We start from the raw sequence: 14282 nt of genomic DNA on the forward strand, positions 1-14282 counted from the left end.
TTGTTAACATTCGTGGCAGATGACATTTTAACATCTACAGATAACCAAAAAGAAAACTGTAGGTCCAGTACAGATGCAGCAAATTCACCCATTAGGTCAGGCTCTGTGGGGCAAAATACATACAAACCTAAATTTCAAAACCATTGACAAAAACAGAAGTGACACCGCAAAAAAGGTCATTGTATCTTTGATACTTAGAGGCAACATAAGAAATGACAGGTTGCCATAATGAAACCAAATGCTGAATGACTGTGGAGCGAATGAATGGCAGAATTATTGTGTATGACACAACTCCAAAGCCATTAAGCTTTTTTTTATTTTTTATAAAAGAATGATATATTAAAATAAGCTATGAACTGAATCCCCTACAGAGGCTCCAGATAAGGCACCGTGAGATTAAATGATCTGCCCAGGATCACACACTTTGGTTGAACGGTGGAACCGAGATGTGGACTATTTAAGCATCTGAACTCGCATCTGCCCAGGTTTAGCTGATATGAACGCTTATGAAGCAGTTGCTTTGGTTTGAATGCGCTTAAATAATACTTGGTTTTTAGCAATGGTTTGAAAAACCCCCACAGTATATAATAAACTAACCTTTCATAATTGTATGGCTTTAGTTTTTTACGGTTTTGCTTCTGATGTCATGTGCTTAGATTATACTGTGGCAATACTGTGGGTATTACCATGGGTGGTATTGGCCTGCCGCCGAGGGTCTTATTGTCATTAGTAACCCGACCCGTTAGACCAGGGTACTAATGGCATTTTTTACTGTTTCGAAACAGGAAAAAAAAGTGAAAAAAATGGCCGCCAGGAAAGGGAAAACGTAGTACGTTTTCCCTTTCCGTGGCGGTCATCGGGAACAGAAGTGTTTCCAGCGTGTTCGCTCCCAAGACAAGAAGAAAAAAGAAGGTAAGTGGGGTTGGGAGGTCGGAAGGTAGGGAGAGGAAAAAAAAGCAAAAACTTACCGTGGTCTCCGGCGGGGGACGATGGAAGCCTCCAGCCATGTTGAGGCTCAGTGCGGGGATGGCCCCGCTCTGAATCTCCACACCCTGGGGGCTTCCATCGTCCCCCACCGCAGACCAAGGGATAGAAGGTAAGTGGGGTGGGGAGGGCAGGGAGGTGGGAGGGAAAAAAAAAAGTCTTACCTGAGTCTCCGGCGGGGGACGAAGGCAGCCTACAGCCATGGGGAGGCTCGGAGCGGGGATTGCCCCGTTTCGAGCCTCCTCATTGGCTGAGAGGCTGCCCCACCCCTCGCTGGGCACAGAGTACCCGGCACGTGCAGGACGCACCGGCGTACAAGGGAATACTGTGTGGTATGGCTTGCAAAAGAGCCAATCCACACGTTGTATTCCCGGTGCGGTTCTTTTTAGCAATGCTTGAAAAGAAGCTGTATTATATAATAAATTAGACTTTTATAATAAACTAGGCTTACAGTGAGCAATGAGAGTATGGCTTTCGCTTCATTCTCCCCTTGCTGTATGGGAGGTAACATCAGCACATGTAAATTAATGTGAGCCTAAACCGATGCCACCCTGTGTTTTAAAACCATAGTCATTATTTCATAAATCGTACAGCATTGTGCACCCTTCTCATTTCTTATCACCCCTTTTCGGTGTCATGCTCTGTTGACGTAGCAAAGTGTCAGGTCCCTGGGAGAGCCGCTCTCGTGCCCAGCACTCGTACTTAGAACGAAAGTCTGAATTGACAAGTTTTGTCCCCAGTCTTGCACACCCCCTCTCAGGCTGCCCGAAGCAAAAGCAGGACTTTTGCTGTCAGTACCTTTGCTGAAAATGTGTGGTGGGGGGGTCAAGACATCTAAATGCAAGGGGCCCCTGCCATTTCGGGTCAGTCCTGCAAAAAACAGGACGGTTAGTCACCCTAACCGCCGTGACAGAGACGTCTTTATGGGAGGGCAAAAGGGGCACTTGCCCCGGGCCCCCATCTTGGAGGGGGCTCCCAAGAAGGAGCCTAATTAAAAAAAAAAATCAGTTTCCCCAAGTCAACAAAATTACGTATCACACATCAGGATTTTCTATGGTGTGCTGCTAAGCCTAAACCTGTTTTCTGTCTGTTGTTGACAAGTACATTTTGTTCTGATCTTTTCACCCTATAATGCTATGTTCACTGCTGTATACATAGTTTGCGCGGCACAACACATGTCACATTCTAACCTTTCTGTGGAGATTATATTGATCAAGTGCAATAGCCAATGTTGAAATACATATTGATGCATTCGAGTGTCCCGATGGTTCAAAGGATAGCTCGGTGCGTTAAGCACTCATTGCAGAGATATGCCTTCTCATGCAAGATTACAATACCAAATACCAGCAAGGCCGACTCAGCGTTTCCAATGTATGAAGTTGTTAAGCCTGCATGTATATGTACTTTGTTCTATAGCACTCCAGGTGTTATCATCACCAATGTACCTGCAATAGATAGCGGTTGCTATAGAAACTAACATAGCATCAGTTTGGTGATGGTCTAGAAATTGGTTTGTTTAAATGGGGAGTTGTAAAACCTAGGCAGGCACCTCCAATGATGACAAAGTGTTAGAGCTGTTTATGTATCCAAACTCAAGACTGTGGAACCAAAGCATTCATGCTTGCATCCTGGCTTTGCCAGCAGACGATCCAGTGATCCTGGACAAATCTTATATCACTGACAGTACTGTACTGCCTTCTACGGAAAGGTTTTCTTCTCATACTAGTGGCATTGTTTGGCCAATTACCTGATCTTTCCTATCATGTAGGCCATTTGAGTGGAAGGAGTTCTAGACAGAAGAGAGCAGACCAGATATTGCAGGCTTCTTACCAGCATATTTTAGCATCTGCTTATGTGACGACAACAAAACGGTTTGCTTTTTTGTACAATTCAAAGGTTTTTCTGCAAGTTTTTAAATACCATTGCAAAAGCCTGTTTTTGGGGTGTATTTAAAGCTTTACAATACAAAAAGAGAAACCTATCTGAAATCTTTTAAGATCACATCCATTAGTATACTGGTATTTATATACTTTCCTTGATGATGGAGACAATGGGCCTCATTATGACACCGGCGGCAGACGTTCCTGTATTACAGGCACGGCTGCCGCTGGTGTCCTTTTTTTCCCGGCACCGGCGAATGGGCAATTAACAGGTCATTACGGCCCTGTCGGACCTGGTAATTGCCCATTTACGGGCGCGGGGAAAAAGATGCTCCCCATTCGGCCCCATAGGGCTGAATGGGGAGGCCGGATGCCCCGGCACCGTTTATAACGGTGCCGGGGCATCCGACATAAAGTGCTCGCTGGTGCCTTTCTGCCCGCCAGGTCTCACCTGGCGGGCAGAAAGGCACTTGCGAGCACAACTCATAGTTTGCTGGTCCGGGAACTACGGTACCAGCAAGATTACTGGTACTGTAGTTCCCTGACCGGCAAACTTATAATGACGCCCAATGAAGCTAGAATCATTCACATTTTGCATAATATGTTTCCATAACGTTTTGTTTTATAAAATGTTTATATTGGATTACGTGATTTTCATATTTTCCAAGTCAGTTCTGTAAAATGGGATTATTTTAGTTCAAGGTAAAAACTAGAAAATAAATTGGTAAAGAGCAGAAATTATGGGTACAAATCCCATCTTCACCTCTTAATCAATGTGTGATCTTGGGTATCTCATTTAATCTTGTATTTCCTCACCTGTCAAAATTGCAAGTTGCTAAACCTTTCAAAACTGTCCGTTTTTCAGAGTGATTTCATTCTCAGGGTATGATCTTTAATAAATACTAATTCATGCTTTTGCTGGCTATTTATAGTATTGCTTCCTCTATAATGATAGTGAGCATTGATATATTACACACCACAGCCACCTGTTTCTTTGCTCTCGAATGGCAACACTGCTTGAAAACCATGTCCCACTTCTAATCTCAGTCTGTCTAAATACAGTCACCTTCCTGGTATCTTCACATCGTCATCCACTCTCTATCCAATGGTATGTGGAGTTTTATCCTTGCTTCCCATTGGTCGTCTGTATCCATGCTTGAGCACTTTTGCTGTCTCTGAGGCAGCTAATCTCAGACTATTCTGGATTATGTGTACCTTTGTCATAAAATGTGTCTCCTGCAGTTATACTATGTCTAGTATACCTTACCCGTGGCTGCTATTGATGAAATGTTTGCTGTACCTAAGCTTGAAAGCAAGTACCCTGTCGTAGACTGTTAATGTTGCTCTTGAAATGCTACTTGTTTATCACTCCGATTGCAACATGAATGAAAAGTGTAAGGTATCTGAAAGGAAGTTTACCATGCTTATTTTGATCTCTGTGAGGCAGCATATCAAGCTACAGGTTGTTATCGTCACACGGGGTGCGGTGCACTAGATATTCTATGGGCCTCATTACAAGTATGTCAGTAAGTCAACAATGGTGCCGGTAGCGTTACCGGCTCCATTGCTACCGTACCGCCATACTAGGAGTTCTGCTCACGGGTGCCCTTTCAGCCACCAGGTCTGACCTGGTGGCCGTACCGGCACCCGCGAGCAGAACAGGACTGTAGCACCGGTACCGTTATTAACAGTACCAGTGCTACCACCTTCCCCATTCCCATTCAGCCCTATGGGGACGAATGGGGATGAGGAGTCCCGTATTGCCGGCACCAGCGAACGGGTCCGCCGACCTCGGCATGACCCGGTAATTGCCCATTCCCTTTGTTACAGGCACGGCTACCGCCAGACGCGTAATGAGGCCATATATCCCTTAATTCCTTTGGTCTGTTGGAGGGGGGCCCCAGAGGTGTCCATGCCCCGGGCCCCCAAAATGCTTAAGATGGCCATGCTCCTTGAAGCTAAACATTACAAAACTTCACGTTCACAATCGGTCTCTGCTGTGCTTTATGTTAAGTCGCTTCCTTGCCACGCAGGACACACAGTACCGACCTCTCTTTGGCATACCTGCCTACATTCCAAAATGAAAAACCCAGAGACCTACGTCACCGCAAGGCCACGCACACACTTTCGCAAGGGGGCAGAGATGTGGAAGTTTCACGGGTCTAAAGTTAAATGTTAAAGGTATTTGCAGAACTTTCATTTTTAAATTAGAGTGGAAATACTTGTAATCCTTCTTTAAACATGGGCAGTATTTATAAAGATCTTCGGAATTTACTAAGATCCCTTTCACCAAATGTTTATTTTAAGTCAAACAGCACAGTCACATAAAAAGGGTAGCGGGTGCCCCTCTCTAGAAAGAACATGGCATGATAACCTGTTAAGTGCTTTTTACCCACTTTCAGAGCATAGTCATATGTTTAAAATTATTTTTTATTTATTTATTGTTGTGTGAATTGGTTACAAAAATAGAACCTTTCACACATATGCACATTAAAACCAGCAAACATCATTACATATATAATAACAGACTCGCAAAAACAAACCTAAAATCGTCATACATATTACATTTTACACTTTACGAGCACACAGATTCATTACAATCTTTCACACACAATGGATACAAATTCTAAGATTGCAATTAATAAAGACATTTCATACGTGTTTAGGATGCGTACGCGCAGCTATTCGAGATCATAGCCACAGCCGGCCTTAAGGGGGGAGAGCTGGGTGACCGGCCGGGGCGCCACGCCCCCCAGGGTGCCATTAGCCCCCGCCACTCCAGCTCGGGGGAGTCTTTCAAGGGCTCCCCCGAGCTGGAGTTGTGGGAGAAGGCGCAGCAGGCGGCCTTTTACTGTAAAATGTGCCCGCGGCGACAGGTGCATTTAAATGCGCCCATTCCCTGCAGGCACTTTTCATAAGAAAAGGTGCCATTAGCCACCCAGCACAGCAGCTTGGGGAGTCTTTCAAGAACTCCCCCGAGCTGGCGTAGTAGCAGAAGGCGTTGCAGGCGCCTCATTGTCATTGAATGAACCCGTGGCGGCGGGCTCATTCAATGACAATGGGGTACTAACGCGCCCCATTTAACCTCATCGCCGGAGCGAGGTTAAAAAAAAAATGTTTTTTTTAAAAGTGGCCCATCCTGGCCCGCCCCACCCCCTGTTAACCGGGGGCGAGCGCCAATTCGCCCAGGGAGTTGCTGTCCTTAAGGCCGGCCCTGGTCATAGTCCTCCACATTTTGCAAAACCTTCCCCAGTTTCTCCACCCGCGGTTCTACCCGGGCCGAGCAGTCTATGTATAATGTCTAAGTGTCTCTTGATGTTGCCCACAATGGTGGCATTGTCTCTGTGCTATTGGAATCTTCCGTTTTATACCCGGGTGATCCAGTGTAGACAAAAGATTCAATTTGAGTCTTAAAATCATCGATCGGAAACGTTTCGATGGATGTTTTTTAAGATAAGGTGCCACTGTCCCAAAGTGTTTTATATTCCATTTAAAATGGTCATCAAAACAACGATACACCATTGATAATCCCCTGGTCTCAATCAATTTATGCCTATAAAATTTTGATGGCTCTATTGGGGTTCGCAGTGAGCCCCTTCACCGAGGATTCTATCTTAGTCAATAACTCCTCGCACTCGTTTTTCCACCATGCAAGGGGATTATAGGAGCCCATACACAGAACCGTCCTTAATTTTACAAACAGAGAATCACTTGGGGGTGAGTGACACAGCTTGTTTGCAGCACCCTCCAGTCTACAAACTAATCCAATGGCAACAGGCCCAATTCATACCCTATTCCGGCCATTGGGACCGAATTTGGGAGTCATATGTTTAAAATGATGATTGCAACATAATAAACTGAGCTGTTTTTGCTAGCAACGCACATTGTGTATCTAGTTCTCTTGTGTTTTCTGGAGCGTTTCCCCGCAGTAGATTTTCGGAGCAGGACTGTAACAAGAAGGTACATGTATTCTTGGAAAGATTGCTCTATTGATGAGAGTCGTCGCCCTCCCTCCCCTCGGTGTCCTCAGCTCCATGCACCGGCCTCTCTCCTGCCATCCCTAGCCTCCATTTTGCACCCGTCCTTGCTATGCCTCATCTCCCATAGCCAGTTCTGGGGATGGTGCGAGGAGACATGACGGGGCGCCGGAAACCCTGGAGGCTCTGTGTAGACCGGGAGAAGAGCGGAAAAACCCTAAGTCTCCGGGCTAAACCAGGAGGTTAGGCAGGCATGGTGTATGGGGGTGCCCAGGCACAGCTCCCACTACTTAGCGGGTTCCACAGCTTTGTGAAGCTCCTCTTGGCACTTGGCCTACAGAAATAATGTTCTGCTTAAGACACATGACTGCTTGGCAGAAGACGCTTGTTTTTGCCCTGCATATATATTTATAGAGTGCACACAGACACACACCCCAACGTTGTACCCAAAGCTAGAAAAATGTCATTAAAATGTATATTATAATACTATTGTACTCACCCTCCAGCAACGAGATGAAGCAGCACACTTTGGTGAGGCATGGCTTTGCTGATAGACACAGGACAGGCTGGGTACCTGGTTCCCACTGGTGACCTTTGCCAGCAGACGATGCCACTCCAATCCTTAGTCGAGCACTTCAGCGCTGGCTCACCTAGTGTCAGCCTCAGCCTCGCGGAGAAATCTAGAGTTAGTCTTGACCTTTGATCCACGTGTGGCCTTGACCTTTTGGCATTGATATGAACTGTGCCCTCCCCTTGAGCTTTGGTCAAATTCTAGCCTTGATGCCTGGCACCGATTTGATACAAGGTTAGCCTTAACCTGCAGCACCGATCCTTGGCAATGGCTATAGACTTAGCCTTGACTCGTAGAGTTGCCGTAATGTAGCCTTTGCCTGGTTGCCGGCTTAGCCTTGACCTGTGGCGTTGATGCAATGTTGGTCTTCACCTCAGCAGTGGAGACAGACTTGGCCTTGACCTCTGGCGTTGATGCAATGTTGGTCTTCACCTCAGCAGTGGAGACAGACTTAGCCTTGACCTGGGCGTTGGCCTATCTTAGCCTTCGCCTCAGCAGCGTATATAGGCTCAGCCTTGGGTCCAGGCTTCACCTGGCCTCAAACACTGCTGAAATCTTACGATGACTTCTAACGCCAACGTAATCCAAACGCAGCCTTGAGTTGAAGTCTTCGATACAGATCCAAAATGTGCCTTGAACTTGAACTTTGCCCAAGTGCCAACGTAGATCCAGTGTTTGCCTCGGCTTTCTGAGTGGGTGGAAAGTGCCGCCTTCCCCGCACTTGGCCTTGACCTTCCACAGCGCCCGATTCCCCAATCAGGATTGGCCGTCGCCACTCGGGACACACAGAGGCAGCCTGTATCTCGGGCACCGCCTCCCGCCTCAGGTACGGGGCCGGCTCCTGGCAGAGCTGGTGCCTTAAGTGCAGGGGGCGGTGAAGGAACGCCTTCCTTGGCACCAGTGCCCGCCCTCCTGAGGAAGCGGGGAGACTAAACCGTGTGTCTGCCTCCTGCCATGCCCCTCGCTAGCGCTCTCTCCCCTCCTATATTCCTGTCAGTGCCCCCTCCCACTCGCGCGCACCCCTCTTCGTCCACTCTCCTCTCCTGTACTCACAGTATGTTTTTCTCAAGGTCTACCCTGCTCCTTTTGTTTTGCGCCCCTCTCTCACTTGCAAGCCCCCCACCACCCTTTGTCTCTCCTCCCTGGCTGTGTATGTGTTTCTCTGTACCTTGTCTCAGTGTTTTCCTCCTCTCTCTGTCCTGCCCGCCCTCCCCCCCCACCCGGCCTCCCCACTGTGGCCCCTCTACCCCTAGGTCTCCCACTGTCCCTTCTCTGTTGTTGCGACTCTTCTGTGAAGTATCTTCCTCGCCCCTCTCTCGCCTCCTAATATCTGCCCTCCCGCTGTTTTCATTTGTTTTCTCAGCTTTTCCTGCCCCCCACTTTTCGCCGGCTGCACTGTCTCCTGGCTGCTGCAGCCCCACTCTCTTGCGTTTCAGCCCCTCTGGTCCGGGACCCCGGGGGACGCAAGAAGCCTCTCCTCTGCGGCCACGCTGGTCTCTGGACAGTCTCGTGGCAGGCAGCTGGCGCTCTGAGATGTTTCTTGAAAAACAACTTGCCTGAGAGAAAAGGTGGGGGCGAGGGGGGTTGGGGAGGAGCCGGAGGCCAAGCACCTCCTCCCGCTCCTCGCCCTTGCTGCTCCTGCCTAGGGTCTGGCTGGCACCGGTCTACACAGGTCTCGTGCTGTCTGTCCCGTGCACATGCCACTGGCTACTGTATGGCCGGTCTTTGCATTCTGATATTTGTTGTTTTGATTTTTTAATCATAATTCTTGAGGTATGTATCCCCTCCACCCTGCCCTCATGCCTGCTGGGCGCAAAACAACGCGTGCCCCCTCCGAACATTAGTACAGAGACTGGCCAAACACAATGGAGCTAAGCAGGAAAAGGGCCAGAACTTCTCGGAACGGCGATCCAGCAAAGTTGGTAAGCCGATTGAATTTGCTATTCCTTGCTGAGGAAAAACATCTTTCCTTCGACCCCTGTTCCTACTATTAGACCAAACTGTTGTACCAAGAGAGACACTAAGAATGGGAAGGAGAGACACAACATCAACGTAGCACAGACCTAGCACTGTTGTGCCAATAATAGAGAGACACTGAGCAATGAATACGAACGGATAACACTGCCATAGCACAGTTAGGAGAGACACGAGTTCGGCAGTGCAGGGAAAAAAACGAATGGTCATTTGATTCTGGTACCGCCACTTTTTTTGGTGGTAACGGAATTGGCAACTTTTTTTATCCTTCCACCAAACAGCAAATTTGGCTTTGAAGTGGAGGATTTTGGGATCTATGTGATCAATGCGTGGCCTGTAATTTCGAGGACAAGAATGCCAAATCCGGAAACGGCACCACGCAGTGATCACATAGATCACTTTTTCTCGTATCGCCCAAACCCTTTACCCCTTTACCCCTATTTACTTTTTGGCATTCATTGTATCACTAGCCGACGCGAGGAGCATTACTGGCCATTACGAAGGGATTATCCCAGGATATACAGTCAAACACAGATTGGAACATGGATATAGTACTTGCCCAATTGTTATGTTTTGAGAAAGGCTCTTGAGTAGGCGAAACACGTGTAAACAACTGGAAGGCTTTGAATCATATGAATTACACGTTTCCTCATTTTTCTGTTTTGATGCACTATTATAAATCACATGAAATTCAAACTGGATTCTATGTGTGGCGCAGTCAATTTGTGGTGAATAAAATTCTTTTGCTTTAAACCAGGGATGCAGGGGTACTGGTGCCTCCACAAATCACCACACTGACGCGACACGGCTCGAAGGCTACAATTAATAAGGTCGCCAACAGAAGAAGTTGTACCCCGAACTCACCCCAATAATCATTTCTTTATTACTTTTTGGCAGCACACTTCTTTCCCATGCCTCGACTCCCCCCTCACCCTGCGACGTCAGTTCCCTATTCCCAACGCATCCGCCGCTACCCTCATTCAGTAATAACAGATTCGGTACTTTCGTAACAGCCGAATGCACAGTAAACGCGCATTCAGCATTTATTCCCCAATATTTTCTCGGAGTACCAGATTTTTCACCAGCATCATGCTGGAAGTATATTCACAAACTTAATTCTGCCAAAATCCCCATGGAGACAGCCCTATGGATTCCAAAAATGAGGACTTACAATGCCTTACAACCACTGGTAATCCTGTGGTAAACTCACAGGGCCAAGTGGCAGTAAAGGGAAACGAGTTGGCAAGTAATTTGGCGAGCTACCACCAAACGTGTAATGAGCCCATGCAGTGCGGTACCAAACAGGGGAAATAAAATAATGAGTTGGCGCTGCTATCGCAAACACAGAGGTACATCGGGCAACTGGAGGGAGGCATAACATTGTTTTACCAATACATGGAGACACATCAAACATAATGAGAGATAGCATTGCTGTACTAAGCAGAGGAGCCACAGAACTGTTGAATAAAACACACACGAGCTAGCACAGTGGTAACACAATCAGGCTGGCGCTTCTTCGCAGGGAAGGCAATAGGCAGTGTGCAAGAGGGGTACCAAAAATGAACTAAGCAGACAGTCTGAGTAATGAGCATACGAGACACAATGATCGGCAGCAGACATTACACGGCTGTCAGGGGTGGACTGGACTGCAGGAAGCGCTGGAGAGTTCGCTATATTACCACATGGATATCATTATTGACCTCATCTCAACCAATCAGAATGTTTAACATGAAGTCAGCAATAACTGGTCTTGACTGCATTCTGAACATTCAGTCTTCAAAAGCAGACCGGGAAACATCGAAATGTCCAAGCAAAGTTGCTTTCAGTAAGACGCTTCCTTATTCAACAGTGCCTTTTGTTTGCTGCAGAATCTGATTCAACACATCAAAGAGAAAGCTAAACTTTAGTAAAAGGCTTTCACTTTCTTATAGAGAACCTGTTTACTTTTACATAACACTTAATGAATGTTCCTATTAAACCTGATCCAGATTTGACAAGTTTGCAATTATATTTCTTAATTTATGAACCTTGTTATTTAAAAACTTCAAAACAAGACCACATTTAATTTACTCAGTTGGTCTCACTATTAACGCAACCATTTTTACTTTACCACCAAAATTTCAAAGCATGTATTGCTACTAAAACACCGTGCTAATAGAGCCTTAGCCCTCGGGAGTGGTCATTATCACTTGGGATAATGACCCTTCTCCAACTTGCTGCCCTCAGTGAACTTGGTGGGGGGTAATTTATCCACTGATAATGACCGCTCCTTTGGCCTGTAAACTATAATATGGGGCCACTTTGGAAAACATTTCCAGGCCACATTTGGTTCCAGTCCAGCCTTGACTGCTGTTAGAAAATATTTCTCTTGAAGCAACATTTCCTCCAGGGTCTATGGACCCCCAACCTTTTTACATTTGTTTCTGTATTCTGAGCTGACTTCTTACAGTGGAGCGCAGCCCCCAGCTGCGCTCCACTGGGATTTAGCTAATTGTTATGGGGAAACTGGCACGTCCTTCAGGCTGTCAATACTGAGAAACATTGTTTCTCTTAGTCTAACGACTTTGTTGCCACTTGTTGGTAACAATTTATCATTGCGTAAAGTACCTTATATTTATTTATCTATTTATTTTGTTATTTATATAGCACCTAAAGGCATCTATGCGCTTATAGCTCAAAGGTTTGGTTACACATGTTGCAGAGGTTACATATGAAGGTTCAGATAGGTAGCAGAATGTAGTTTACAACCTTATCACATTTGGTTACAAATCATGTACAGCGCAGGCTGCAAGTGTCACATTAGGTAGTTGCAGGTAAGAATCATGTACAGCGCAGGCTGCAAGTGTCACATTAGGTAGTTGCAGGTAAGAATCATGTACAGCGCAGGCTGCAAGTGTCACATTAGGTAGTTGCAGGTAAGAATCATGTACAGCGCAGGCTGCAAGTGTCACATTAGGTAGTTGCAGGTAAGAATCATGTACAGCGCAGGCTGCAAGTGTCACATTAGGTAGTTGCAGGTAAGAATCATGTACAGCGCAGGCTGCAAGTGTCACATTAGGTAGTTGCAGGTAAGAATCATGTACAGCGCAGGCTGCAAGTGTCACATTAGGTAGTTGCAGGTAAGAATCATGTACAGCGCAGGCTGCAAGTGTCACATTAGGTAGTTGCAGGTAAGAATCATGTACAGCGCAGGCTGCAAGTGTCACATTAGGTAGTTGCAGGTAAGAATCATGTACAGCGCAGGCTGCAAGTGTCACATTAGGTAGTTGCAGGTAAGAATCATGTACAGCGCAGGCTGCAAGTGTCACATTAGGTAGTTGCAGGTAAGAATCATGTACAGCGCAGGCTGCAAGTGTCACATTAGGTAGTTGCAGGTAAGAATCATGTACAGCGCAGGCTGCAAGTGTCACATTAGGTAGTTGCAGGTAAGAATCATGTACAGCGCAGGCTGCAAGTGTCACATTAGGTAGTTGCAGGTAAGAATCATGTACAGCGCAGGCTGCAAGTGTCACATTAGGTAGTTGCAGGTAAGAATCATGTACAGCGCAGGCTGCAAGTGTCACATTAGGTAGTTGCAGGTAAGTAAAAAATCATGTACAGCGCAGGCTTCAAATATAGTATTGCACAATGGGGCCATTGTGTTTTTCGGCCCTGGACACACTCTAAGGAATTTCTGGTGGTTGTGCAATGTGCCTTAGGACAGACTGGTGGCAGCAGTAGCCTTTTGTTATATTTGTGTAACATTTGTACCGTGCAGGACAGACTGGTGGCAGCAGTAGCCTTTTCTTATATTTGTGTAACATTTGTACCATGCAGGACAGACTAGTGGCAGCAGTAGCCTTTTTTTTATATTTGTGTAACATTTGGACCGTGCAGGACAGACTAGTGGCAGCAGTAGCCTTTTCTTATATTTGTGTAACATTTGTACCATGCAGGACAGACTAGTGGCAGCAGTAGCCTTTTTTTTATATTTGTGTAACATTTGGACCGTGCAGGACAGACTAGTGGCAGCAGTAGCCTTTTTTTTATATTTGTGTAACATTTGGACCGTGCAGGACAGACTAGTGGCAGCAGTAGCCTTTTCTTATATTTGTGTAACATTTGTACCATGCAGGACAGACTAGTGGCAGCAGTAGCCTTTTCTTATATTTGTGTAACATTTGTACCATGCAGGACAGACTAGTGGCAGCAGTAGCCTTTTGTTATATTTGTGTAACATTTGTACCATGCAGGACAGACTAGTGGCAGCAGTAGCCTTTTGTTATATTTGTGTAACATTTGGACCGTGCAGGACAGACTAGTGGCAGCAGTAGCCTTTTGTTATATTTGTGTAACATTTGTACCGTGCAGGACAGACTAGTAGCAGCAGTAGCCTTTTTTTATATTTGTGTAACATTTGGACCGTGCTGGACAGACTAGTAGCAGCAGTAGCCGTTTCTTATATTTGTGTAACATTTGGACCGTGCAGGACAGACTAGTGGCAGCAGTAGCCTTTTCTTATATTTGTGTAACATTTGTACCGTGCAGGACAGACTAGTGGCAGCAGTAGCCTTTTTTTTATATTTGTGTAACATTTGGACCGTGCTAGACAGACTAGTGGCAGCAGTAGCCTTTTCTTATATTTGTGTAACATTTGTACCATGCAGGACAGACTAGTGGCAGCAGTAGCCTTTTGTTATATTTGTGTAACATTTGTACCGTGCAGGACAGACTAGTGGCAGCAGTAGCCTTTTGTTATATTTGTGTAACATTTGTACCGTGCAGGACAGACTAGTGGCAGCAGTAGCCTTTTGTTATATTTGTGTAACATTTGTACCGTGCAGGACAGACTAGTAGCAGCAGTAGCCTTTTTTTATATTTGTGTAACATTTGGACCGTGCTGGACAGACTAGTAGC

At 46.2% G+C, this 14282-nt stretch overlaps 1 protein-coding gene across 1 annotated transcript in view; it reads right to left on the reverse strand.

The window, feature by feature from the left end:
* LOC138580238 (solute carrier family 25 member 36-A-like) overlaps nt 1–7605 on the reverse strand; it is a 132989-nt gene extending 125384 nt beyond the window's left edge. Inside the window, exon 1 of the mRNA XM_069650616.1 lies at nt 7341–7605. Within this exon, the coding sequence (XP_069506717.1) occupies nt 7341–7381 (41 nt within the window). The 5' untranslated portion in view covers nt 7382–7605. The remainder of the gene's footprint in view (nt 1–7340) is intronic.
* Between the last annotated feature and the right edge of the window lie 6677 nt (nt 7606–14282).

This window comes from Ambystoma mexicanum, chromosome 3p, assembly GCF_040938575.1.
Source record: "Ambystoma mexicanum isolate Mex_15411 chromosome 3p, UKY_AmexF1_1, whole genome shotgun sequence".
In the NCBI taxonomy this organism is placed as follows: domain Eukaryota; kingdom Metazoa; phylum Chordata; class Amphibia; order Caudata; family Ambystomatidae; genus Ambystoma; species Ambystoma mexicanum.